Source organism: Callorhinus ursinus, unplaced genomic scaffold, assembly GCF_003265705.2.
Source record: "Callorhinus ursinus isolate GAN/ISIS: 27379988/994484 unplaced genomic scaffold, GSC_fseal_2.0 scaffold46, whole genome shotgun sequence".
Lineage (NCBI taxonomy): Eukaryota > Metazoa > Chordata > Mammalia > Carnivora > Otariidae > Callorhinus > Callorhinus ursinus.
Window position 1 is genome coordinate 11,321,660 of NW_027397108.1, and position 25,076 is coordinate 11,346,735.

General features: G+C 56.5%; 1 protein-coding gene across 13 annotated transcripts in view; it reads right to left on the reverse strand.

Moving 5' to 3' along the window:
• Window positions 1-25,076, reverse strand: part of ANKRD11 (ankyrin repeat domain containing 11) — a 191,564-nt gene that overhangs the window by 15,272 nt on the left and 151,216 nt on the right. For 11 of the 13 annotated variants that reach the window (XM_073882424.1, XM_025860413.2, XM_073882419.1 and 8 more), the window contains 5 exons: window positions 17,757-17,901; window positions 11,843-11,981; window positions 2,295-2,465; window positions 1,955-2,158; window positions 631-773 (listed from right to left, as the gene is read on the reverse strand). In XM_073882424.1, coding sequence (XP_073738525.1) covers window positions 631-773; window positions 1,955-2,158; window positions 2,295-2,465; window positions 11,843-11,981; window positions 17,757-17,843 — 744 coding nt within the window. In that variant the 5' untranslated portion in view covers window positions 17,844-17,901. Of the gene's footprint in view, window positions 1-630; window positions 774-1,954; window positions 2,159-2,294; window positions 2,466-2,919; window positions 3,017-11,842; window positions 11,982-17,756; window positions 17,902-25,076 lie in introns of all 13 variants that reach the window. The other 2 variants (XM_073882426.1, XM_073882425.1) reach the window with 1 other exon arrangement.

Consider the following 25,076-nt stretch of genomic DNA (forward strand, 5'->3'; position numbering starts at 1 on the left):
AGAGGTGCGTTCTGGTCCTACAGGAGCGTCAGAGGTGCGTTCTGGTCTACGGGAGCGTCAGAGGTGCGTTCTGGTCTACGGGAGCGTCAGAGGTGCGTTCTGGTCTACGGGAGCGTCAGAGGTGCGTTCTGGTCCTACAGGAGCGTCAGAGGTGCGTTCTGGTCTACGGGAGCGTCAGAGGTGCGTTCTGGTCCTACAGGCGCTGTCCTCGCCATGACCCACTGTGCGTCTCTGGCCGGGGCCTCCTCATGATGGTCGGGTAGTGACCGCAGCGAGAGCCTTGCCATCTCTGGGTGCTCACTGCTCCTGGACTGGTTACAGCGGTCCTCCCGTGTACTGGCTACATCCCTCAGTGCTGCATCGCCGTGAATGCCACAGCGACAGGGACAAGGACAAAGACAAGGCCGGGGCAGGGAGCAGCTCCTGAGCCCTATCACCTGCTAACACCCAGCCACACTGCGTGGCCAGAGGAGGGCCCTGTCCACAGGCTGCGAGGGGCCACCAGGTGCTGACCCAGGATGAGCAGAGGGTGGGGGGCATGGCTGCCAAGCGTGCGGGACAGCGGGGACAACGGAATGGCACCCGCGTCGGCCAGCAGGCCCACCAGAGGATATGCAGGGAGGCGCCCACCTTGTAGTGCCCATTGTTGGCAGCGTCGTGCAGGGGGGTGTCGTCATCCAGGCCCTTGGTGTTCACCTCCGCGCCCGCAGCCAGCAGCTGCTTGGCGACGTCGTAGTAGCCGCGGTTACAGGCCTCGTGCAGCGCTGTCCAGCCTGGAAACAGACACTTAGGACCTATGTTATTTAATCCTCAAGAACACCACTCCTGTCCCGCGGCCACACTCTCCAGGGGCCCTGACGGTGGTGGTGCCCTGCATGGGAGGGCTAAGGTCCCGGGAGACCCCGAGTGCCCTTTACTATGGCACCTTGTTTGCCCCGCGACGAGTAGCTTGTTAACCCTGGAGATTAACAACCTGCAAGGACCACGGGGGCAGAGGACTGGTGAACACAGCGATACACGCGCAGGACACGGGGAGGCTGGGGAGGCACCTGGGGAGGACGCAGAGCCTGTCGCCACAGCCGCAGGCTTGGCAGCGTGCCCTTGGTGAAGCACAGGGCTGAGGCCACGCCGGAAGGTCTCCCCTGGTGGCCGCTTCGGCGAGAGCCTCAGAAGGACACCAGGAAGCATGGCCTCAAATGTCAGTGTGCAAACAGGGCCCACCCCCATGGACACAAATTCTAGTACTTCGGAAAATCCTGATCTAGGAAAATTGATGTTTTAAAAAAGATGCTAAATTAGGTTTGACAGACAACTACCAACTAAGGCAGCAGGAAAAACCGAGACGGGTTTGTCACGAAGACTGCTCTGCTCATCTAGGCTCTCCCCAAAGCAGAGCAAACAGGGCTGGACTCTGTGGCCCACGCAGCAGAACACAGCGCAAGGATCCTGTGCACACAAGGCCGACCGAACCGCAATCACAGGCCCTTCAGGTAAATCACGCTCAGCTGTCTCAGCCAGGGGAGAAACCCCCACTCCTGTGCTCAGTTCAAGGGCAGGCTCGGGGAGATGTTTCTAGCCTGGGGAGTGGGAGGTGTCCCCAGGCTGACAGGCACAGAGGCGGTGCAGCTTCTCCCTAAGTACGCCAGAGGCAGACCCCTCTCCCACAGAACTGGGGTTTATTAGAACAGAGCAGGGTGGTATCCAAAAATTCCCCAATTCTCTTGGAAGCAGTGAAAAATAAAACGATCTTACTTTGAAATATTTCCCAAAATACGGATTCCTCCTTCTAAGAAACAGCAAATTACACACTGGTCTAAGAGTGGGATCTGCCCTGTGCCATGCTGACCCCCAGGTCCGGGCTATGCCTTCCCAGCCCCGGCGCGTGCGCTCGCTCGGCCAGAGGGCTCCGTGGAGGCAGGGGGGCGCAGCCTCCCGTCTTTCTGTGAGCACTCACCTGCGAAGTCCTTGACGTTGACGTCCGCGCCCTCGCCGATGAGCTCCTTGATGCGCCTGGCGTCCCCGCGGATGGCCGCGCGATGCAGGCGGGTCTCTCCGCGCTCGTTTCGCTTGTTCACTTTGTCTTTGGTTTTTGAGGCAGAGTTAGGTGTCCCCTTCTGACACACTGTCGACTGGGAGGGGTGCTTTGGTGTTGTGTCTACTGCAGGCCAAGGAGAGGACAAGCGGGGGCGTCAGTGGGGCGTTTCCCCGGTCACAGAGGCCTCTAGGACCTGGGCCGTTTCCACGAGGGAAAGGGGACACCCGTCCCCAAGACTACCCCAACCCTGGGGGCTCACCTGGGCTATTGGCAGATTCCTCGGCAGTCATCTGCATGAGGAGAGCCACCTGCTGGCGCTCGGAGAGGGGGTAGCCGGCTCGGATCCCAGACAGCCCCATGCCAAACAGCAGTCCGGCCTTCCGGGTGACAGGCTCCTTCTTAATCCTCTTCCGCTCAGGACCCTGCTTCTCTGTGAGGTGGTGGAGGAGACAGGGGGAGATTTCATGCCACGCCGTCCTCAGAACCTGGAGCCTTCCCTGGTGCCACGGAGCCCCTGCCTCCCACCTCACAGCTCACAGGGAAAGGGCAAGAGCAGAGGTGGCAGCACCGTGCCGCCTGTCATCACCTCCAGTGGGAACAGTTTCGACACCATGTGATCAGCCAATGAAGCCTGCTCCGCCTCGGCCCCCACCGACCGTTCGCTCCACTCAGGTGCCTCCCCACACTGCCCGCCGCGCGCCAGGCGGTGGGACGGCCCCTCACCGGTGTCCTGGTTCACACAGGACAGGTCTCCATCTATTAAATGCATGTGTGCACACTCGGATTCCTCCTTCCCCGTCCCGCCTCCAAACAGTGCAGATATAAATGGCAAACACAGTTTAGAAATACATAAATAGATCAAGGCCGACTCGTCAGTACTGTACCTTTCTTCTTGCTTCTAGGGACCTCCATTTCATGCCATGGCCCTTCGAGGAGCGAACCAGCCTTGCAGTACCACGACATGGACTGAGCTGGAGGCATCTAAAGGCATCAACACAGAGCACTAACCAGATACGATGGAACAGCTCAGCCGCTCCGTGTCAGCCTCCTCGGGACGCGCACATCCTCCACTTGTCTGACCCGTAACAAAACACCCTGCCAGCCCTGAACACAAGCACGTTGTGCTGTTTCTTCGAGAAGGGGCAGGGGTAAGGGAGAGAAAATACACCCCCAAACTCCATGAACCAGGAGCCAAAGCTGCCCCTCCTGCTGGGGAATTAGGGATCCACCAGAAGCCTGCACCCTCCCCACACTGCCCCGTGCGTGCTGGGTGGGGCCTTTGTGCAGGGGGCCGGGGTGGTCAGGGGGCATTCTAGGTCACGGGGTGCAAAGTGCAGCCGGGGAAGGAGGGTCACCGTGGGAGACTCGGGTCCCTGAAATTCTTCTCTCAGGGGGGTGGGGGGGGTGTGTGTTCCTCCTGCTTTCCACTCAGCGCACTGGAGAGCTGCCTCGCTGGATGGGGTCTGCCCTCGGGAGGCGGGTGCCATCTGTGAGAGACGGACCAGACAGACTCCCGTCTGCCTCGCCTGCCCCACTCCAGGACAACATCCCCAGCCCCACAGATGCGGCACTGTACATTTTCCATGAGCCGCTCTTTCCTGAGAAAGCCGCACCCTGCTGGAATGTGGGTCCCTGTGCTTTGGGTGGTGGCTCCTCAGGCACCACAGGCCACCGCAAGTTAGTCTCTAACCCACCCACCAGGCACAGCCCTAGAGAAGCAGTAAATTCCAGAACATTCCTCCTAGCGACACGGACCCCGCTCACGCATGCCATCCCGTAATACCCGCACGCTGGCAGAGGCGGGGCGAGCCTCCGCACGGGGCGAACACCTGCACAGCAGCAGCCCCGTGGCCCCCCGGGGTCCCAAGAAGTTAAGCCACACTTCCACAGTGACTCGGGGCCACAGAGCCCAAGTCGGGGCATTTGGTTTCAAAGTTCTCCCACGGCTGAGCACGCCACTGACCTGCCTCTGGGTGCACCCTGCCTCTACCCGCCTTCTCTGTTTCTCACTCAGCCACGGGCTGCTCCCTTACACGTTCTCATGTAGAAACAGGACGGTCCCCCCGGCACATACAGGCTGACCGACCACTCTATGACGCCCCTGCCGACGCGGTGTCTCCAGCACAGGGCTCTGGGTCCTAGAACACTCCCGTGCTCTGCAGTCTGGACCCGATTTCTGCCCAGTCTCCCGGGACCACCAGAGCCTCTCGGGCCCCTGCCCAAGGTGACCCCACTGAGTGTACACAGTTCAGGCCGCTGCTGCCTCCCCCCCGGGAAGTGGACACAGGAAGCCGACTGGAGAAGGAAGGACGCGGAGCTCAGAGAAACACGTGTGCTGCTGAAGATTCCTGGTCACGGGGACAGAGGACAAAGCCAGAGGCCCAGCCGGGCTCTCCACTGCAGGGGACCCAGGGAGGGGCAAGGCAGGGTCTGGGCGCAGTACAAGCGATGGTACAGGCTTAGATCCCTTAGAAGTTTGGGGGGGCAAGAGAGGCATTTCCTGTGAGTGGCAGCTGAAAACCACCCGGGGCCTTTTGCCCAAAGGGCTTTCTGCAGTAACAGAACGTGCCCCCACGGCAGAGCAGGACGCAACAGCACCAGGCCTGTGGTCTCAGAAGGCACAGTCACATCACATGGAGGATGTGGAGACACTGTGTGCAGGGAGGCCCTTTGCCCCGGCGGGCCTTTCTCTCCTGTGGCCAGGAGCCCTGGATGACACTGGACAGTGCTTAGGGACACAAAAGGCACTGACACCCCCTCCTGGTGGGAAGGGCCTTACAGCCCACCTTCCCACATGTCTCTCCCAGAGTGGAAACAGGACATCTTACGTGTCTTAACACGGGGGAAAAACCCAGATGCAGTCCTATCTTCTACGATGCCCATCTCTTGATGGTGAAATGTGGTTCACCAGCAGCACCTGTGTGTTCCCGGTATTCTGACTATAGCTGGTGGGGGGGGTGACGGTTTCACATGAGCCTGGACAGCGCCCCTGCACCACTGTCAGGAAAACACGCCGACGGGACACCTCCTTGCATCTCTGTGGTGCGAGCCTGCTGTGGTCTGTGACGTGGGCGCCACACCGTGCCACCCCTTCTCAGGTGCAGCCCCCGACCTGGCAAATGCAGGGTCCCCGCCCTCCACAGCCGATCCCAGCAGGCGCCCCCTTTCTCAGCCGGGCCTTCTGGAGCACAGCACCACAGCTGCAGGGCTGGAGCATGGCCTTTCCCGGCGTGTGGTCCTGAGGGACCCTGGTTTCCAGACTCCACTTCCTGCCGCTGTGCTTCCCTCCCCAGCAGAACCCGGACATCTGGCGACAAGGCAGCTTTCCTCCCCGGAACCAGGTGGGAGTGTCGCCGGCCCTCTGGCCTCCACGGCCACCTCAGCACCACTCTGCCCCTGCCATCTTGTCACCACGTGACGTGCGTACCCACCTGTGTTCTGCCCACAACAGACAGCACCCCTACACTCAGGGACTCTGTTGCACAAACGCCGAGGGCTCTGCCCTCCTGGTGCCATCCAGCCGCCTTCTCGCGACACCCTGAACTCTTTCCCACTTCCTGTCTTTTCCTCTTTCTCTTCCGCAGTCCAGGCAATTTTCCTTGGTTGAAACTACCAAGCCATGAATTCTTTCTTTTTTTTTTTTTAAAGATTTTATTCATTTATTTCAGAGAGAGAGAGAGGGAGCGAGCAAGCACGAGAGGGGGGAGGGTCAGAGGGAGAAGCAGACTCCCCACCGAGCAGGGAGCCCGATGTGGGACTCGATCCCGGGACTCCAGGATCATGACCTGAGCCGAAGGCAGTCGCCCAATGGACTGAGCCACCCGGGCGCCCCCACGAGTTCTTATGTTCTATGTAATGAGCTATATAATCTGTCCACTGAAGCTTTAATTTCATTGGTAATTTTTGTTTCCATATATCCCATTTTGTGTATCTCAGAAATCGACGTGGTATTCTCTGGAAGCATCTTGTTCCTCGCCCGTGCTTTCCAACTTCCCCTTTACCGCATCCACTGGTTCATGCTCTGTACCCGGCACCCCCACACCAGGGGCTGGCTCCCTCTCAGGACGGCGCCCCTCCTTGTGCTGCGGTTCTGACCCGGCACACTCGTGTTTGTCTGAACCCTGGGGCCCAGAAACCGCATGGAAGCCCATCTCTCCAGAGAGGACTAGCATTTGCTCTGATCTGGACTGGAGGGACGGAGAGGCATTCCCAGCAGCACAGGATGGCCCACGTTCCGGTCCCAGCCCAGCAACGGACAAGCTAGGATTAGTCTCTGGGGACACGTCTCAAAGCCCCTTGCCCCATCTGGGATGGAGTCTTCTTCCTGCCCACAGTGTCCCGGGTGTGGCTCTCATGGGTGTGTCCACGGTGGCCCTGACAGACCTGCGGCCCGCGGCCCGCCGTTCCCGGCTCCTCGGGACTTGCAGCGCTCAATGAGCCCTTCAACATCTCTGACTTCTGGGCTGTTCTAGTTGATGGCTTTTTCAGGAGACACAGTCCACCACACTGCCCAAAAGGGAAATCTGTAAGCCCTACGCTCCACCCTAAAATCCTACCATGCCAGCGCTGCTCTGACCCCACTCCACAGGAGCGCATTTGGTGGTGCTGCCGTGGAACTGCGTTGCTCACCGAGACATCAGAAGAGCTCAGGGAGATCTGATGGCATCGGGGACACACCACCATCAGGAGCAAGCCTTCCACACCAGACACAGGCCTGAAGCCGATGTGAAGAGTCCAGAAAGAACCACTTCTGGTGGGACAGTCCACACCCTGGAGGCGATCCAAACCAGGCCAGGAGCTGCGAGGGGGCTTGTCTGTGGTACAAGTCTCACGCTCGCTTCTCCAAGTGCAGCAAGACCAGGACCCAAGCGCCCACCTGACCTGCGTGGGGGCACTCTGATGTTCAGGCTGCACTTGTGACTGGCTTCTCCCTCCTCTTTCAGAAAATCACCACCACTGATCGCAGAGTACAGACAGAGGGAGTCTTCAGCAAGCCCCCGGCTTCTCTGGTCTTAGTCCCCTCTGTCCAAGAAAGGAGGGCCTGGGCTCCCTCTCTGACATCTGCCTTCTCCTCCCAGGTCGCAGCCGTGTGGTCTCTCTACAGCTGCATTTCTTCTTCTCTAGGCGAGGGCGGCCACGGTCCCAGTTCCACAGGTGCTTGGGAATTCAGCGCGGGCCGCCGTGGCCATGAAGAGGAAGCCAGGGGTCAGGAAGTGATGCTGGCATAACGGCCCACACGACACAACCTCCCAACCACTGACCCCCCTTTTTATGGCACCCAAAGCACAGTGAGAACTTTTATAAATCAAATAAATTACAATCCAAACCTGCCCCAGCATACGAACCATGCCATCAGTCCTGCTGACCCTGGACCTGTCTGCACAAGCCTCTGAGTGCCCCTCGGCCCCTGCCTCAGACCCTGGAGCACCACCAGGTGGAACAGCCACGTCACCACCCAGGGTCCTCCCAGGAGACTCCAGAAGCCACAGCCAGCTTCCCTGGATGGGGCCCCATGTGCCTGCCCCTGTGTGGACTTTGCTCTGCACCCTGTCCGTAATCAGTCACAGCCCTGGGAGTCCTCCCTGAGAGTCACAGAACCCAAGGTGGTTGTGAGGGCCGGGTTCACCCACACTGTGTGGACAGCTGGGGCCCTGAGGGAGCAGGATCCTGCAGATTCCCACCTACTCTGCAAATGGGGGACACTGGGAACTTTAAGTTGAAAGAGCCTTCCTTGGCTAATCCATACTCCCCTCGGTATGTACAGGAAGAAACTGCTCGAGTTCAGGGAGGAAAACAATAGAGCGATGGTGTCACTGTGGGTGGCATGAGCACTCTCCAGCCAGAGGCTCCCACAGCAGCGGCACTCAGCGGTGCCGCCCTGCTCACTGCCCACCACGGGCAGGCCCGCCAAGTAAGCGCTCGAGTGGAGAAGCCCTTCCTCCTCAGGCATGTGTCACCTCCGGCGTGCAGCAGCACATGGTGTTCAGAGTTCCCCGGAGTCCTGCAGACACGGGCGGCGGAGCCAGAGTCCGTCCTCAAACAGGGGACAGCCCCAACCAATCTTACGGAACAAGGAGGACCATGATTTCAGTAAATATGTGAATGTCCCCAAACCCGTAACACGGAGTGAATGAGTAGTTTACCCCTCAGCGTTGCTGAATAAATACCCAGATACAGGACACAAGAGTCTTATTCATGAGATAAAGTCAAAATAAGAAAATCTTAATTTTTCATTACTCCAAAGACACTTCCAGGTATTGAGAACCGGCAGCGGCCAGCTCCTGATGCCTCTGACAGGGCAGCCCTCTGAAGCGGGGCTGGGGGGGCCCGTCTGGCCTCTGGGGACAGGCAGCGCCCACCGTGGTGGTTCCGGGGAGCAAGGGGGCACAGCTTACGTTCAGACTAAAGGGACGGAAAACCGTAACAGAGTAGGAGGCTTATGAAGGAAGCCTGAAAAGGGTAGGTAAGCATGTAAACCGACCAAAACACTTGCTTACAGAATTTTTTAAGTTGAGAGGAAACTTAAACATGAAAAAATAGACACATTAAGTCCCATCTGAAGTGTGGCCATCATATAATTTTCATCCTGACACTTCAGGTGAAACAGGTGGTGAAGCACTTTACCCGGAGGCCAGCGTCAAGCCGGTGGCAGACAGACGGGGCAGGCTGGGCCGGGCTGCAGGGCCTCAGGTGACCTGCCAGGTCGAGGCCCCCCCGAGAGGCCTGCCTCCTCTTCTGCGGAGGGGCTGCCTTCCCCAGCCGCCACAGGAAGAGCCATCCCTGGCCTGTTTTTCCTAGACGGCAGACCTGCTTGGGGTCTGGGCTGGCAGGGCTGCGATGAGGCGAGCACACGCCGCCCGCCCCTCCCCTCCTGTGCCCCCCGGGGCAGGCCTGGCCCTGAGGCGCGCTCTGGCCGTCCAGGGTGCTGTGTGGGCAGCTGAAGTGACGAGCCGCCTGTGGGAGACGGGCCTCCATCGGCTGGGACACAGAGTAAGTCCAGTCCAGCTTTCACCACAGACAAGCCGCGCTGTTGTTGGCAGGCAGCCGCCGGGCCTGACTAAGCACTGTGGACGGAGGAGGTCGCCTCCTGGGGGTCGAAGAAACAGGACAACGTTCTCAGGCAGCTCGGTGGTCCCTGTGCAGAGGGTCAGCAGCCTCTGCCCACCTGGGGGGCACAGCTGAGGAAACAGAACCCCGAGTTCTGGAGCCTTCTGCCATGTTCCCCTCCCGGTGAGCACAGGGCTGCATCTTCCCAGCAGAGGGCGCTGGAGGGCCACGGCAGGAGCAGGGGCTGGGCAGGGCAGGGTGGGGATGCAGGGGGCCGTCAGCCGATGGCCCGGCCCCTCCAAGTCTGCCACTCCGGGAGACCTTCCCTCGGCCCGAGGGGACTGCAGCGCCCCGGCCTCAGTCACTCGCACAGATCACTGAGCCCCGCAGCTGGGAGGCACCTGGCCGGAGCTGTCAGCACCTGGCACAGGTATTCTGCTCACCAGAAGGGCAGGAGGACCAGGGCTCGCGGGGCCTGGCAGGGGCCCCAGCAGCCCACCTCCCAACGCCGTGCGCGACACACCAAGCATCAAGTGTGAAAGCCTCCTGATACAAGTCACTCACAACACACCCAAAGAAGAATCCTCTTAGTGGAAAATCTAGCTTTGTTAACAAAGCAGATACACAAGATGTAAAATCAGACCCCTAAAGGATGATGATAATATGAGGGCAATTGTATTTCATATGTATTAAGATGTTTGTAACAGAGTCCTAGCCTGGAAAATTTTGTTTTCGAAATGTTCTTCACTTTCTTTTTACCTCACGGTGACTCCCTCCCTGCCCTCACCCAGGCCCACGACTTGCAGAGAAGAGAAACGTGAGCACTCCCTGCATGCCCCAAGAACCTCCTAGACACCCCAGACAGAACCCATGTGGATCCAGGTAAAGCCACCTGGCAGCCTCTTGCTGAAATGCTAGCCATCAAGAGATGGACCCTTTAAGGCCTGCTGGAAACACACGAACCCAAGAAGCCGACATCACAATAAAACAGGCATCGCAGAAAAATCCCACCAACCAGAGCAGAGTGGGCAGCCCAAGAACATCCGCCTACCCAAATGTGCTCCACTCAGGCAACACATTCTCCCAGGAAGAAGAAGCCCTAACACGGTCTCCTGAACTCACAGCAAGGCTGCTGGGGAATTTATAGGAACGTCCCAGAGGTTGGACACCAATCGCAGACCCCCATCATCCAGAGAGTTAACGACCAAACAGCAATACCAGGCCCTCTACAGCCAAAACTGGTACAGGCACCATAAACAGGAGTCAGAGAGTCTCTGCAAGCCCCTCCGTTCTGGCAAGAGCCCAACGTCCATGTGCATCCATGGGCCCCTCCACTCGCCCACCTACCCCTTCTTGTCCCCACTGTGACAGTCCAGCCACAAGAGCCATGGGCTCTGTCACACCCCCGTGAAGGATCCCTGGGGGCCCATGACACCTTCCTCACGTCCTAGCCGGCAAAACCAAACCCACTCCACTCCTCTGGCTTTTATCTAACCAGATGTATGAGTGGGGAACACCCACACGGGGTGTTGGCGGGGGGACCCCCTGTGGCCTGGTGAATAAACGCCACAGCATAGACACGTTTCCAGGCTATGTGCTCTGCCATTTCTCCCAATTGTCCTGTTTCAGTACCCGTCACTTTCCCACTACCTGACACAAAGCCTCCTATGCAAGAAGCCCCACCCACACCGCCATCCTGGCAGGGCCTCTCCTCCTTGTCCTATGGCTGCATGCACGGTTTTGTGGGTTCACCCCAGGTTCCGTGGCTCTCCGGGAATTCTGTACCCCTTTTCACCCCTGCCTGTGACTGGCATACACGTCTGCAGACCAGTCAGATGACCAGCAGGCCGGGAAGGGCCCTGAGCACCAGGGTCAAGAAGAGACAGTTCCGACTGGCAGGAGAAAGGCCAGGTTCTTGCCTAGCCCCAGGTGGGCCACAGGAGCTGCTTGAGATGCCATCAACTTGAAGGTGCACATGCCAAGTATTATCAGCCCCCCTTTCACACATGTGCACGTGTGCGTGCACACTCACACACACAGATACAACGTGCATGCTCATGTGCAGACAGGCCCACGCACACGCAGGCTCATATTCATGCGCACACACACCCCTGCTCTGCAACACCAGGCCCCACCACACCGGCAGGAAAACGGCACTGGCTCTAGCTCACTCTCAGTGTTCCTTTGGCTTTTATTTCAAACGACTGGGTTTAATTTCTGTGCTTTTGCGGCCCTAAGGGAAAACATGCTTATCCTCCAGCGCAAGACTTCCAGGGGGTTGAATAGACCACGGGCAGGGGGCCTGCGAACCTCAGGGGAGAGGAGCCCACACTCACGCCTACAGCTGGGCACACACTGGGAGCCTCGCTGGGTGTGCTGGGGGCTGGGGGAATGTTCCTGCTTGGCACTCTCGGGGGAATTGTGTGTGTGTGTGTGTGTGTGTGGGTGGGTGGGTGTGGGTGTGTGTATGTGTGTGAACCTCTCCTATCAGCACCGAGTCACCCTGAACATCAACAACAGAGGAGATGCTCTTAGAGCCCACCCAGGCCTCCAGCAGGACTCCTCCAAGAGTCCTGGTGCAGAGCTGAGAGGTGCAGAGAGGCTGGGGGGCACCTGTCCTGGGGGCATATCCCAGGCAGGGTCCAGGGTCCGGAGACGCCTGAGGGAGGGGCCGTCAAGGACACTTTCTGTGGAAGAGAAGAGTCTGGCAGGTGACGATGGCCTGGGGTGGCCGGCAGGGGGCGAGGGCGGCACCGGTACCTGAGTCCGAGTCCTTCTGCTCTCCATTGGCCCCCACGGTGAAGGGCAGCTTCCGTTTGGTTGCCCGCTCCCTCACCTCCTTCCCTCCATCACTGCGGTCCAGCTTTGGGGTCTTGGTCAGAGAAACTTTATCTTTATCCTAGAAAAGAAAGGGACGCTTTCAGACATCATTCCCAAATTAAGTTCTCGGAATCCTCACATTTACTGCGATTCCATTTCCTGTGCCAGGAAAACCAAATCTCTTACTTGGGCAATGAGAAGCACGTCCCACCCGCCAGGCTCTCCTGAGCACACATGGCTCCCTCCACCTTCCTCTGCCCCACACGGCCCCCGTGCTCATCCTGAAACCCAAGTATTCCCATGAAGAGAGGAGAGACACACGTCGTCTCCAACGTGGCTTTCCCGGGGAAGGATTAAATAATGAGGAATACAAGAGCTGGTCTTAAAAAAGGAATGTGGGCAGGAGGAGAGTCCTGTTTTCCACCATGAACTCCCCTAGGCACGGAAGGAGTCTGATGCCCCCTGCCTGCGTGGGCCTCCCCGAGACGTCTCCCTTCCCGGGAGCAGGCCTCCCCCTTCCCCAACTGACATCCCCACACGCCAGTGACACCATGGGGGCTGTTCTGGGGACAGATCCTGCGGGCCAAACCCCTGGTGCAAGGAGGGTGGGCGGGGCACACCGCCATCACCCCTCTTCCTGGTCTTGTCTCAGGGCTGGTCCCTCCTGCAGGATGAGGATCAAGAAGCCCAAATCCCAGCCCCATCCTGACCAGCAGGCTGCCATGGGGTGGGGCACGTCAGCCCCGTGCCTGCCTCGGTGCCATCCAATGTAGAACGACAGAATTTGCTCAGGATGAGTGGCCGGTCACGTGTGCAGGGCTGTCCACACAAGCTGAGGAGGTCCCGTGTGGAAATGGACGAGCACAGAGCCCTGGAGGGCAAGGGTGGGGCAGCCCCATCCCAAAATGATGAAGGACCCAGAGCTGAGGGGAGGGCTGGCTGTGGCAGCTAAACGCCCTGGAACCTGCGCCCCTTGCTGACATGTCCCAGGTGGGGACTGCTCGGTGGAGACTTCCAAATTCTAACCAACACCCTGGCTCTGTGCGCTCCCGGCAGTGCTCCCAGCCTCCCTGCCCTGACCATGGTATAGCAAGAGGCTCTGGGGGGCATGCAGTGAGACCCATGCAGGCAGAACACACACAACCTGCCATGCTGGTAGAGGGACTGCTTCCGCACTGGATGGGCTTGCTGTCTGTACTTTTCCCCACGGAAGTGGTCAGCGAACACGGCAGTCACAGCCACACACAGAGCAGCAGGGGTACTCAGGATGCTCCCGGGAGGAGCCACCTGCCAGCACTGAGCATGGCCACAGTCCCCATCACCTGTGGTCCTGACAGTCCCCCAGCTTGAACAGCCAGCCACGGCATCCACCAGCCATCCACAGCTCATGAGAGACACCCTTAAGTGACCAGGGAGATTTCTGCCAGGACACACAACAGCCAGCTCCAAGGGCGTCTGCAGTGCAAGGAGGGGCCCCGGGCAGGGCCTGAGCCACTTCAACACTGCTGGAAGATGGGGCCACACAAGATTCTAGGCGCACCCCATCTCCAAGGATGTCCACCTGTCATGACCTGCACTCTGCCACCCCCAGCACTGACAGAGGAAAGGAACCCCTCAAGCACAATCCCCACACTGCAGTCAACACCTACCGACCCAGAACACTCCTGACCCTCTGGGGAATCTCTGCTACAGGTTTATATACAAGGGATAATAGAAGTAACAAAGTATTCAAAATTTAACACACCACATGAAGAAAGGAAAGAGAATCGTATGATCACCCAATAGCTGCCAAAAAACCCGTGATAAAATTCAACACTGATCCTGACAAGAGCTCTGCACACAGGAGTAGGGAGCGGATCCTCACCTGACCAAGAGGCCCCAGTACCTGATGGCTGACAAGGGGGGTATTTCCCCGAAGAGGGGGAGGCAGGGATGCCCAATCACCACAGCTACTGAAGAACAAAACACGTGTTTTTAAATGAGCAAAAAGCTCTGAATACGCACTTTGCAAAAGGAAATAGCCATGTAACCAGTTCACATTTGGGAAGATGTCCCACATTAAGATATTCAAATTAAAACCAGGAGGCGTGGGGCGCCTGGGTGGCTCAGTCGGTTGGGTGTCTGCCTTCGGCTCAGGTCACGGTCCCAGGGTCCTGGGATCCAGCCCCGCATCGGGCTCCCTGCTCCGCGGGAAGCCTGCTTCTCCCTCTCCCACTCCCCCTGCTTGTGTTCCCTCTCTCGCTGTGTCTCTCTGTCAAATAAATAGATAAGATCTTAAAAAAAAAAAAATCAGGAGGCGAGACCAACGCTCCCACCAGAGTGGCTAAAATGAGAGACTGATGGTATCAAATGTTGACAAGAAGGTAGCAGAGCAGGCAGAACTATGAGCAGCTGCTGGTGGGAGTTTCTAACACGAACGCAACGCGCCCCCGTGCTCACAGGCAGCACTCTTGGCCCGTCAAAAGGCAAAAGATCAATCAAGTCCAGCCCAGTCACAAATGGAAAGTTCCACAGGGTCAGAAAGGCACCAGGACACACAACCTCGCAGAGCGTGTCCCGGGAGCAGACACAACCCGCCGCAGGGAGCCACACAGGCTCCTCTGGAATCAGATCTGGCTCAGTCCCTTCCCTGCTTTCTCCCCTGAGCAATAACAAAGTATTAATCTTAAGATGTTATGAGTATATATGTGAAAACTAAACCATTCAGATTAATAAGTCAATCTGAAGCTGCTGGTCACAGAAAGGTAGCTGATTTGTACTGACTATAAACAATTAGGAAATGATGTTCAAGTATCACTTAAGTTAGTATCAAAAGACATCAAATACACAGGAATGAATCTAACAAAAGATATTAATTTAAGCCCCTCACACAATGACAAAACATTACTGAGAGAAAACAAAGACATAAAAATGGAGAAATACTGGGGGTCTGGATGGCTCAGTCGGTTAAGTGTCTGCCTTCGGCTCAGGTCATGATCTCAGGGTCCTGGGATGGAGCCCCGAATCGGGCTCCCTGCTCGGCGGGGAGCCTGCTTCACCTTCTCTCTCTCTCTTGCTCTCTCATGAATAAATAAAATCTTAAAAAAAAAAGAGAGAGAGAAATACTCCTGTTCATGAGTCAGACACTGCACAACGGTTAATAGGACGATTCTCTGCAAACTCAGCTTTACATTCAAAGTGATCCAATCAAAACACCAGCAGGCTTTCTGGGGAAACCAAGCAGCTTACTCCAAAACCTGTGTGGAAACGCGAAGGGGCAGAAGGAGCAAGACAATGCTGAGGAACCACAAAAACGCAGACTGTAGGACGACAGCAGTCGTTGGAGGCGGCCCTGGACCAAGGGCCAAAGGTTCAAACCAAAGAGAAGAGGCTGCAGCTGCACCTGCCTGGGGACAAACACTCAGCAGTGTACACATGGCGGGGGAGGGACCCTGTGCAGTAAGTGATGGGGACCATGTGAACACCCACAGGGAAGAACATACACATTGACCCCCACCTTACAGGGCAAACACTGCTAGGAGCCCATCCCCACGACCGGCAGGAGAAGAACAGAGATAAAAGGCACAAAACGCTGCCAACGTCCCCGAGGGACTAAAGGGAAGCCAAGCCCCTGTGTGAGGACGACACAGGCCAGCTTCCACCCTCTCAGGCTCCAACTACTAAACCGTATCTACTCATGTGCACACATTCACGCCTTCACTCTGGTACTCCCCCAAGTGGAGCAGCCCAAATGCTGCTCAGCAGAAGAACGTGTACGGAACGGGCTGGACATTCGTACGGTGGAGACCGCACGGGGAGGTGGGGGACTGCCCAAAGGAAAAGCCTGCACAGGGGACATACTATCCAACAGCAAGTCCCCTCTTACAAATCCCAACAGGGGAGGTCCCTCCACAGTAACGGGTGTCGGGAGGGGCCGTAAAGAGGCCTCCTAAGGCAGGGGTCATACTGCATATTCTGATGGGGATGGGGATTTGAACTCTATTTCACTAAGAAGTGGACAGTTCTTGAGTCCCAGCGCCTCCGCCATGAGCCGTGCAGGGAAAACCAACACCTGCAACGTAACCAGAGCGGGTCAGGGGTGCCCCCAAGAGCGTCAAAGTGGCTCCGATGAGGCTCTCAGGGCAGAGCTGGGCTCCGAACCTTGCTGAGCAGCTGGGCTGGGGCAGGGAGTTCACTCAAAGCTGCTGCCGAGCATCCCCTGCTAGCAAAACAGGGGTCGCAACAGAAGCCAACAAAATGTCTATCTTGGGTGGTAGAGGGCTAAATACAGAGCTACTTTACTTGAGGAAAAAAGCAAAGCCAAATGCACATATCTCCCATGGCAAACGTGTGCGTGCTGCCATGCTTGCCCACGCCGGGCCAGTTCTGCCCAGTGACTGCTCTCCATAAGGAAAACAAAGCAACTGCAACCAGCCTAGAGCGAGGCCTGTGTTAGAAGGCAACCCCTCCAAGGCAGGCACTGAGCTCTGGCGGCCTTTTCTGGTGTCTGCCTCAGTGGAGAGCCCTTACTGGGCAGAGAAGACCCGAGCTGGGGTGGGGGGGCAGCAGTCTGAAGCCCTAGCTGCCCGTCCACTCGGTAGAGCCGGTCTGGAGGCAGAGAAGGCAGCCCAGACAGGGACACATGGGGCCTCTCCCTTGTCCTGTGACCATGGAATCCTGTCGCAGGAAAACAACCCACACACAGACCTGGGAACCCTGACTACCAACAATGGTCTGGCCGTTGAGTGTGAAAGTGTCCCAGAGGGAGAGTTCCCACACTCAGCCAGGGCACATCTGTCCCCAGTGGCTCCAACTCCTCGTGGGCACACCAGCACACGCCCATCCCAAGCTGCAACCAGACCCTCCACAGGCCTCCCAGACCCGCACGCCACTCCCATGCAAGTTCAGACCAAGCTCCAGCCTCAGCCTGCCCACAGCTCCATGTGGTGGCTCCCTACCTGTTCCTACACATGCGACAGGGTGCTGGGGGACAGGGCAAGTGGACAGAACGTGTGGCCACAGACGCCCACACACCAGAGCTCCGCAGCCTGGTCACTGTGATGAGCACCTAACCACGCCTATGTTCACAACCTGCCCCCCGTCTCACATCTGGTAGGACGGCATGGCCCTGCTCACTCATCTCCTCATACCCCACACAACCAGGGTGTCAGCAGAGACAGCAGGTGCACTGACACCGATCAGTACACACACGTCACAGGGTGCATGGTCTCCCAGGAGGGCGTACAGGGGGACAGGGACAGCTCTAGGGTGAAGAGCAGTGCCACCCCATGGACAAGCCAGCACGGGCAGCTTGCCTCCCCCACACCAGCACGAGTCGCTCTTGTTCTTACTGCAGACACACTCACGGTCACAGACAACACAGGCCAGAGCCTGCACCTGCTTCTTCTGTCTGATTCCAAGTCCACACTCAGCAGCGCCCCCAGGCTGCGGGGCGGGGTGTGCACCCTGGAGCCCAGAGGTGACCGCACATCACTGAGACAGTGATTTGGTGTTACAGTGCCTTTTCGGAGTCACATGGGCAACTGGCCACACCGCAAGTACAAGTACACCCCAGCAGTGTTTCTGGTCAGGACAAGGCAAATATGGTTAAACATCAGATCTGATCTCACTGAAACCATGACAGACATCTGTGGCTCCCAGACCAGAAAATGTGGGGCCACACCAACACTATCTCAGCAACCTGTGCATAAACCTAATGAAAGCTTCCCTTTGGTTCCTTAAGAAAAAGCAGGTCCTCTTTGGCCCGGACCTTCCCTGGGTCACTGTGGCTGCAGAGGGACATCGGCTAGGACAGGGACAGACACAGAGGCCAGCAACTGTGAGCCAGCGACGGGGAGGGCAGCTCAGGCGTTACCTTTTTCCCCGTCTGTTTCTCCACCATGTCGTTGCTGAGGGAAAAGTCTTCGTGCTGTGGTGTTCTAGAACACCCACCCTTGGGCATCGTTCTTCTCCCCTCACCTGATCTTCATTTATACGGCCATCGCTTCGTCATCGACCGTCTGTTTCAAAAGAGAGGACACACAGGGTCAATCAGGACCAATGCACACAAAGCCCAGGCAATCTCAAATTCATGCCCCAGAATGGACTGGATGTCACCTACCGCTCTGATGGGGCTGTGCTCCCTGCTGGGACAGGTGCCCAGGAAGGGACCTCACAGGACTCACGGCCCGGCAGCCCACTCCGGGATGGAGAGCCTGGCCCTGCCCTTCCAGGTCCCCTTTAACTGCTCCACGGGCAAGGTCACATCCCAGGGGCAGAACATCGCAACCACCACCCTCTAGGCCATGGCCTCAACCCCACTCATCACCTGCACCCCCCGGAAAGCAACTCCCTTCCCACACTGCCCCCAGATAGAAGGTGAGGATGAGAGCCACACAGACCCAATTTCCCAACTTCTCCCAAATCAAATGAGCTGAAACCGGCCCAGTGGGATGCCTCTGAAGGAGCCCTCACAGTCCCCCCAGACGTCCAGACAGCTCTGGTGCCCCGATTTGTAGCCACTGAGCCAGACCCTGCACAGGGGCCTGAGGCCCTGCCCCTGTATTTCCCAGGAAATGCCAGTACATGTGCTGACTTAATTCTGTATTTTACCATGTTCTGACACGTTTAAAAAAACAAAACAAAACAAAACAAAACAAAAAAACCCTGCAGTCTGGGGAGAGACTGCCCCTCTCAGAGCTAGCCCTTTCGTAGAGATAGCAAAGCTTTCCTACATAAAACCACCACCCATCTCTTTATCTAACACACACAAGCCAGCCACCAGGCAACCAGAGACCACCCCCCTAACAACCCACAGCATGATTCCAACCAGCCAGTCCTGAGCTGTCCACCCTGCCCACCTGCTCTTCCAGCTGAAACCCCAGCAAAGACCTTATCCTTACTCCTATCCTCTGCCTGCCTCCTGGCCACCCTGGTACCTTCCCTGGTGGCCCCGGGTGGGCTCTCCCTCTGGGACCTGAGAGGAGAATCAACCTCCTTTCAGTCTCTGCCTGCGGCCATTACTGACCTGACCAGACCACGGCAACATGGACCTTCTTAGAACACGGCCTTGTCTACCCCTTCCGGGCCTCCTGTTTGCTCCACACAGTCTTCCCAAAAGCCACTATCTTCCTTTTTATACTTTTTGTATTTTTTTTAAAGATTTTATTTATTTGAGAGAGAGAGAGAGAGCACAAGCGATGTGAAGGGCAGAGGGAGAAGCAGACTCCCCGCTGATCAGGGAGCCTGACACAGGACTTGATCCCAGGACCCCGGGACCATGACCTGAGAGCCAAAGGCAGATGCTTAACCAACTGAGCCACCCAGGTGCCCCTGTTTTTAAATTTTCATCCTCTGAGTTAGAAAACATTTTATTTTTTTAAAGATTTTATTTATTTGACAGAGAGAGACACAGCGAGAGAGGGAACACAAGCAGGGGGAGTGGGAGAGGGAGAAGCAGGCTTCCCGCGGAGCAGGGAGCCCGATGCGGGGCTCGATCCCAGGACCCTGGGATCATGACCTGAGCCAAAGGCAGACGCTTAATGGCTGAGCCACCCAGGAGCCCCGTAGAAAACATTTTATACAAACAAACCATGTGTACTATTTCATTTCCTCTTCCCTCAGTGAACTACTCTGTGCTTTGCCATTTTGGATATAAGTAGTTTTTGTAACTAAGTCACCTGGAATTAAGCGGCCTCTGCTATGTATAAAGTGTGGCTTCTGAAATACAATGTTCAAATGCAATCGTTAAGTGGAGCTCCACTCCCTGGTTCTGTCAGCCCCCTGTGCGCCCTTTACCATGTCTTCCGGAGAGCCTCTTATTTTTCCACATTAAATTTCACAAAGTATTCTCTTCATTCTTAACTGACCTAAGAAGACATCTAAATTTATTTTGGGAAGAGGGATAAGGCTGACCAACTTTATTCACTTCCCTACACTTCCACCCCCAGCACATAAAGCAGGTGGACAGGGCATTTCCATCCACACACTCCAGTGGTGGAGGCCAAAACCAGCATTTTCCATCTCTGCTTGAAACTACGGATTCGACATTCCTCTCCAATTTTCCAGTACCAAACTAGAACATCTCAGCCTGGAAAAGTAGCCTCTCAGAGTCTGACTGAGAGAGAGCTGCTGGCACTCATCAGCAATGTTTCAGTAGAAGTTTAAAAAAGAGTACCTGACTGCCTGCTCTCATGACGGGAAATCGAGCACAATCATCAGGGGATGTCCAACACTCCTACTCGTGAATGTGAAATACAAGAGTCCGTGATCGCATAGGAAAGACCCGGACCGGCACGTGGCCTCAGTGCGAGCCCCACGATGTCTGAACCCCAATCTCCCAGCCTACTCCACGGTGTCTACACCAGGAGACGGGCACAGATAGCCACTTCATTCCTCGAACAAGTGACTTCACTATGTGTCCCTGAAGTGTCTCTGGTAGGTGGTCTCTCTATTCAAAGTAGATTTCTGAGACCCTTGAACTGAAGAGTCCTGCCTCCTCCTTGCACCTGCCCTCCGTGGGAAAGACGAGAGCCACAGAACAGCACGAAGAGAACACAGTACGGTTCCACGACAACTGCCCCAGCCTCCACAGCCCAATTATCTTTTGAAACAGCCACAGCAGGCACAGGGCACGAGGAAGGAGTTAAGTGAGTTCTCAGCCTCTCATCCGGCATCTTCCATCCTCCTGGCGCCCTGGGCCAAGTTCTGAGGCGGATGCCCAGCATTACTGGGAAAGGGCTCTGCCCAGGACTGGATAGAGAGGGTGACTGGAAGTGCAAGGTGAGCCACGGAGTGCCACGTGAAGGCCTTCCACAACGGCCCTGCAAGGTGTACCCAGCGGTGTAGAGAGTGCTCTGCAAACCATGCAGTGCTACGCCAATGTTGTCCGTTACGGTTCTCACTGTCAGCATTAAAATTAAACCACCGAGGCCTTGGGTGCAAGTCTTTGGGCAAGTTCCCTGGACCCAGGCAGCTGTCCCTTGCTACCAGCAGACATCTGCCAGTACGTTCTGTTAATGTTCAAAATGAAACTGCTAGTTATTTCACCAGCAAAAATGGCTTTATTTTGGAAGAGCAGAGAATGGCAACCCAGGACAGACAAGCCAGCCCCAAACCATAGGCAAGTCTGAGGAACAAAGCAGAGGAGGCTCTTTTATAGCAGGAAGGGATGGAGTGCGGTGGGGTGGGGCTGCTGATAACTACAAGTTTATTGGGGTGAACATGGGAGCTGGGCTCTTGCTGGGGGAGGAAGAAACCTTCCTTTCTCCTGTTGGGTTAGTGAAAGTCTTTTCCTCTTGGATCTGTTAAGTGACAGCTAGTGCTGGGCGTGAGAGTTCCCCCTGCTCACCTCGCCTCCCTCCTTCACTGTGAATGAGGTTTCCCTTTATTCATTTTCACATTTCATTTTGTGAACAACCAGCTAATTCCATGTAATCTGTCGCAGGGTGAGGGCAGCCCCAAACCTCATCACGATGGCCCAAGGGACATTCTGTGCCAGCCATTGGCCAGGCGTGCCATGTCCTGTGCCCACCAGTGGGCCTCACTCACACCCTAAAGGTCACTGTCCTCAGGGCACCGCCCCACCCCCACCCTCCGCCAAGGACTGGGAACACTGCTAGCTATCGGGTTAGGAGTGTCATCCCGAAAGTTCCGTTTTCTTTTCCACAAGACGTTTTTCTTGAGCCCACAGTCCCGATGACAACTGAGACCACCGAGGCCACCTCACTCCCCTTGGTTACAAACACATCAGTATTCCAGACCGGTCAGTAACACGAGGACGAGCACCATGGCCATGGCTCCCTCCGGGCCTGGGACATGCAGCACTCTAGACTCATTCCTTCAGGGGCAGTCAGCGAAGCGGCTTCACAAAGGCTTTCAGCTCCGAGGCTCAGATTGGCCAGTGGTGCCCTCCAGGTGACTTCCTTGGGAGAGCAGGGCACACTGGGTCAATCATCCCGTGCCCAGCAGGACCCATCTGGCAAGCTGCAGGGCCAAGGGGACTTGAGTCCTCCCTGTTATTTTCTCAGTGACAAACTAGCTGAGAACAAGTCCCAGCTGCACCCTCATCTTCCATCTACATGGTGTCTAGGGCTCCACACCCCACCCCTCCGCATCCAGGCATTCTCTCCCTCGGCTTAGAGAAATGGCCACGCCAGCAAAGCGAAGGGTGCAGACGCGGAGAAAGCTACTCTCATCACCGCCCACGACTTGTCCTAAGCCAGGCAGAGCCACACGTCAGGAACCAGGCTCGCCACTTCTTCCATGGGTCCTGTGGGAGGGTGGAGGGTAGAGGGTGCTAGGGTGCCACAGGCCTCCCTGCTCACTGCTGGGCATTCACTGTTCAACCCAAGAAGAGGCTGGGACCCCCCCAACAGAGTCATCACAGTGGAGACAGTCTTCGTGGCTGGGGGGGTGGGGGTGGGGGTCCTCCCTTCTAACAGGTTACAGGCTACCTCAACCCGGGCTCTGGGGCTTCCTGACCAGACAACCCAAGCCTCGGGCCCCAGAGGCAAGCTGGCTGTCCCTGCTCAGACACACTGTAACTGGGATCTGAATCCCTCACTCCCGGTGTCAGAAGATGCCCACTCTAAACACAGGGACTAAAAGTCCACGTCAGAAACAAGTGGACTTGTTTCTGCAATACACACAGACTTGACACTCAGCACCAAAGCAGCAGGACATGGGGAGAGGTCTGCAGGGCAGCGTGAATTTGGATGAAGGAGCATGGCTGGTCTGAGGCCTGCTTTGGCTGCTAACCAGTCCCTACACGGGATGGGCTGCTGGATGTGGGCCCTTTCCTGCACCCACACTGAAGGGCAGCCGTTCCAGCTTCGCAAACTGTTGGGAGGCATGGAGACCACTCAGGAAAGCACTCAAGAGCGTCTGCAGTTGGGTGAGTCCTCTGAAGAGAGACCCCAACTTGTTCCTGTTCCCTGAAACCAAGGTAAAACACCAACACTGCCGGCTCGGGGAATCTGTCAGTGACCTGGCGGCCATGTGTCAGAGCCCAGCCTCTTGGCCTGGAAGGGAACCACCAGCTGTCTGCAGCCAGCTCCCTGCCCAGGGTCACATACGGGCTGGCAAAGGTCCCCCACCCCTGCACCTGTCTACGTCACAAATGGCCCACAGCCCATGGAAGCTCCACATGCTGTCTGACTGGCAGGGTCTCTTTCCTGCTTGCCCCGGGACCCCGCACTGTGGGCTTGGACAGAGAGTCCATTCAGAGGGGCTGGCAGGACAGCCATGCCAAGAGCTCTCCAAACAAGGGCAACGATGAGATGTGTTCTTCCCAAAGGTGCCTCGAGCAGCATTCACATTAAGAGCTGCCCCCACCCACACCTCCACAAGCACACACAGGGCTTTATCTCTGGGGACCCCCAAATGCCATACTTATACCGTCTTTTCTTCTGAAAACACAGAATCACACTGCAAGTCTCTCCATGGGTAGGAGACATGACACACATGACAGAGGCTCCCTCCAAGACTGAACCTGGATGCAAGAGAGGAGCAGACACTTCTGCAGTACCTACAGTTTAGCAAAAATGCAAGGACTCAGCCTTACCCTGCCGTTTCAAGTGGCAAGCTAACAGCAATAAACTATGGGAAACTGGAAGGCATTTGCAGTGGCTTCGTGTGCATCAGAGCTGGAATCTGAGTGCACAAAGCCACAGCCCGTGCAAGTTCACACAAGCCCTGAGGGCCCCATGTCTACAGGACCAGGAGGGCTTGGTCCAGCCAGGCCAGCGCAGGCCAGCTCTTGTGGGAAAGGCGCAGTGGCCCCGGATGCAGGGTCACCACCCCCGGCCACTCCACACAGGTGACACACGCCAGCAGTCAAGGAAGGCCCACCAGCCCCAGGGTGCCTTGTCCAACTTAGCAGCAAGCTCAGGGAGGAGAGAGGAAGCCTGAGAAGAAGCTTACACACGGCGGGGAGTTCTGAGAACTCTGAGGACATCAAGAACCCTGCTTTAACTGACTCGGAAACAAAGACTGCAAAATGGAGAGAAACAATGACTTAGAAGCAATCCTGGTTTTAGTAGAGTAGAAAAATTCAAGGAGACTAAAAGATTCAAAACTCTAGAAATGAGAGGAAAGGCTAGGAACTGGAGAACCAATTCAAAAAGCTCACTGTGCTACCAAGGCAAAAGCATTACCAAAGAAGTAACAGAGGAAAACAGCCTAGCGCACAGGTCTTTCGACAGGAGGAATCTGACCGCGGGTAAACCACCAGCACCGATGGTGACTTCACTTCGCCAAACCTCCAGGTGTGCCCACCGGGGACAAGAATATGCAGGACAGTGCCACGGTCCTCGGGAAAGGAGTGGGCATGACTCGGTGAGAAGTGCCCTCCATTCTCAGCGTGCCAGACCACACTGGAGCCACGGTCCAGAGACTCAAATACCGAATTTGGCCACACTCAGCAGGGAAGGAGCACAATGAAGACAGCTTCAAGCCCAGAGAAAAGCCAAGCTAACCACCCCTCTACCCTTCCTGAGAGGAGGATGAGAGGTCACACAGGTCACAAGCTACAGCCCAAGGCCAAAACCAGCCCTCTCCCCGCTTAGGTAAAAACTGAAAGCTAAGAATGAGTTTCCAAGTTTATTTTACTGTTTTTCAAAAATTTTTAAGTAATCTCTATACCCAAGGTGGGGCCTGAAACTCACAACCCCAAAATCAAGAGTTGCATGCTCTACTGACTAGAGCCAGCCAGGAGCGCCAGGTTTCGTATTTTATACCTTTGGGGGACAAAGAAATTCAAGACTAGTATTTGTGGGGCGCCTGGGTGGCTCCGTTGGTTAAGCAACTGCCTTCGGCTCGGGTCATGATCCTGGAGTCCCCGGATCGAGTCCCGCATCGGGCTCCCTTCTCGGCGGGAGCCTGCTTCTCCCTCTGACCCTCCCCCCTCTCATGTGCTCGCTCTCTCTCATTCTCTCTGTCTCAAATAAATAAATAAAATCTTTAAAAAAAAAAAAAAAAGACTAGTATTTGTGACATATGAAAATTGCATGGGAGGGGCGCCTGGGTGGCTCTGTTGGTTAAGCGACTGCCTTCGGCTCAGGTCATGATCCCGGAGTCCGGGGATCAAGTCCCACACATCGGGCTCCCTGCTCGGCGGGGAGTCTGCTTCTCCCTCTGACCCTCTTCCCTCTCATTCTCTCTCTCTCAAATAAATAAATAAAATCTTTAAAAAAAT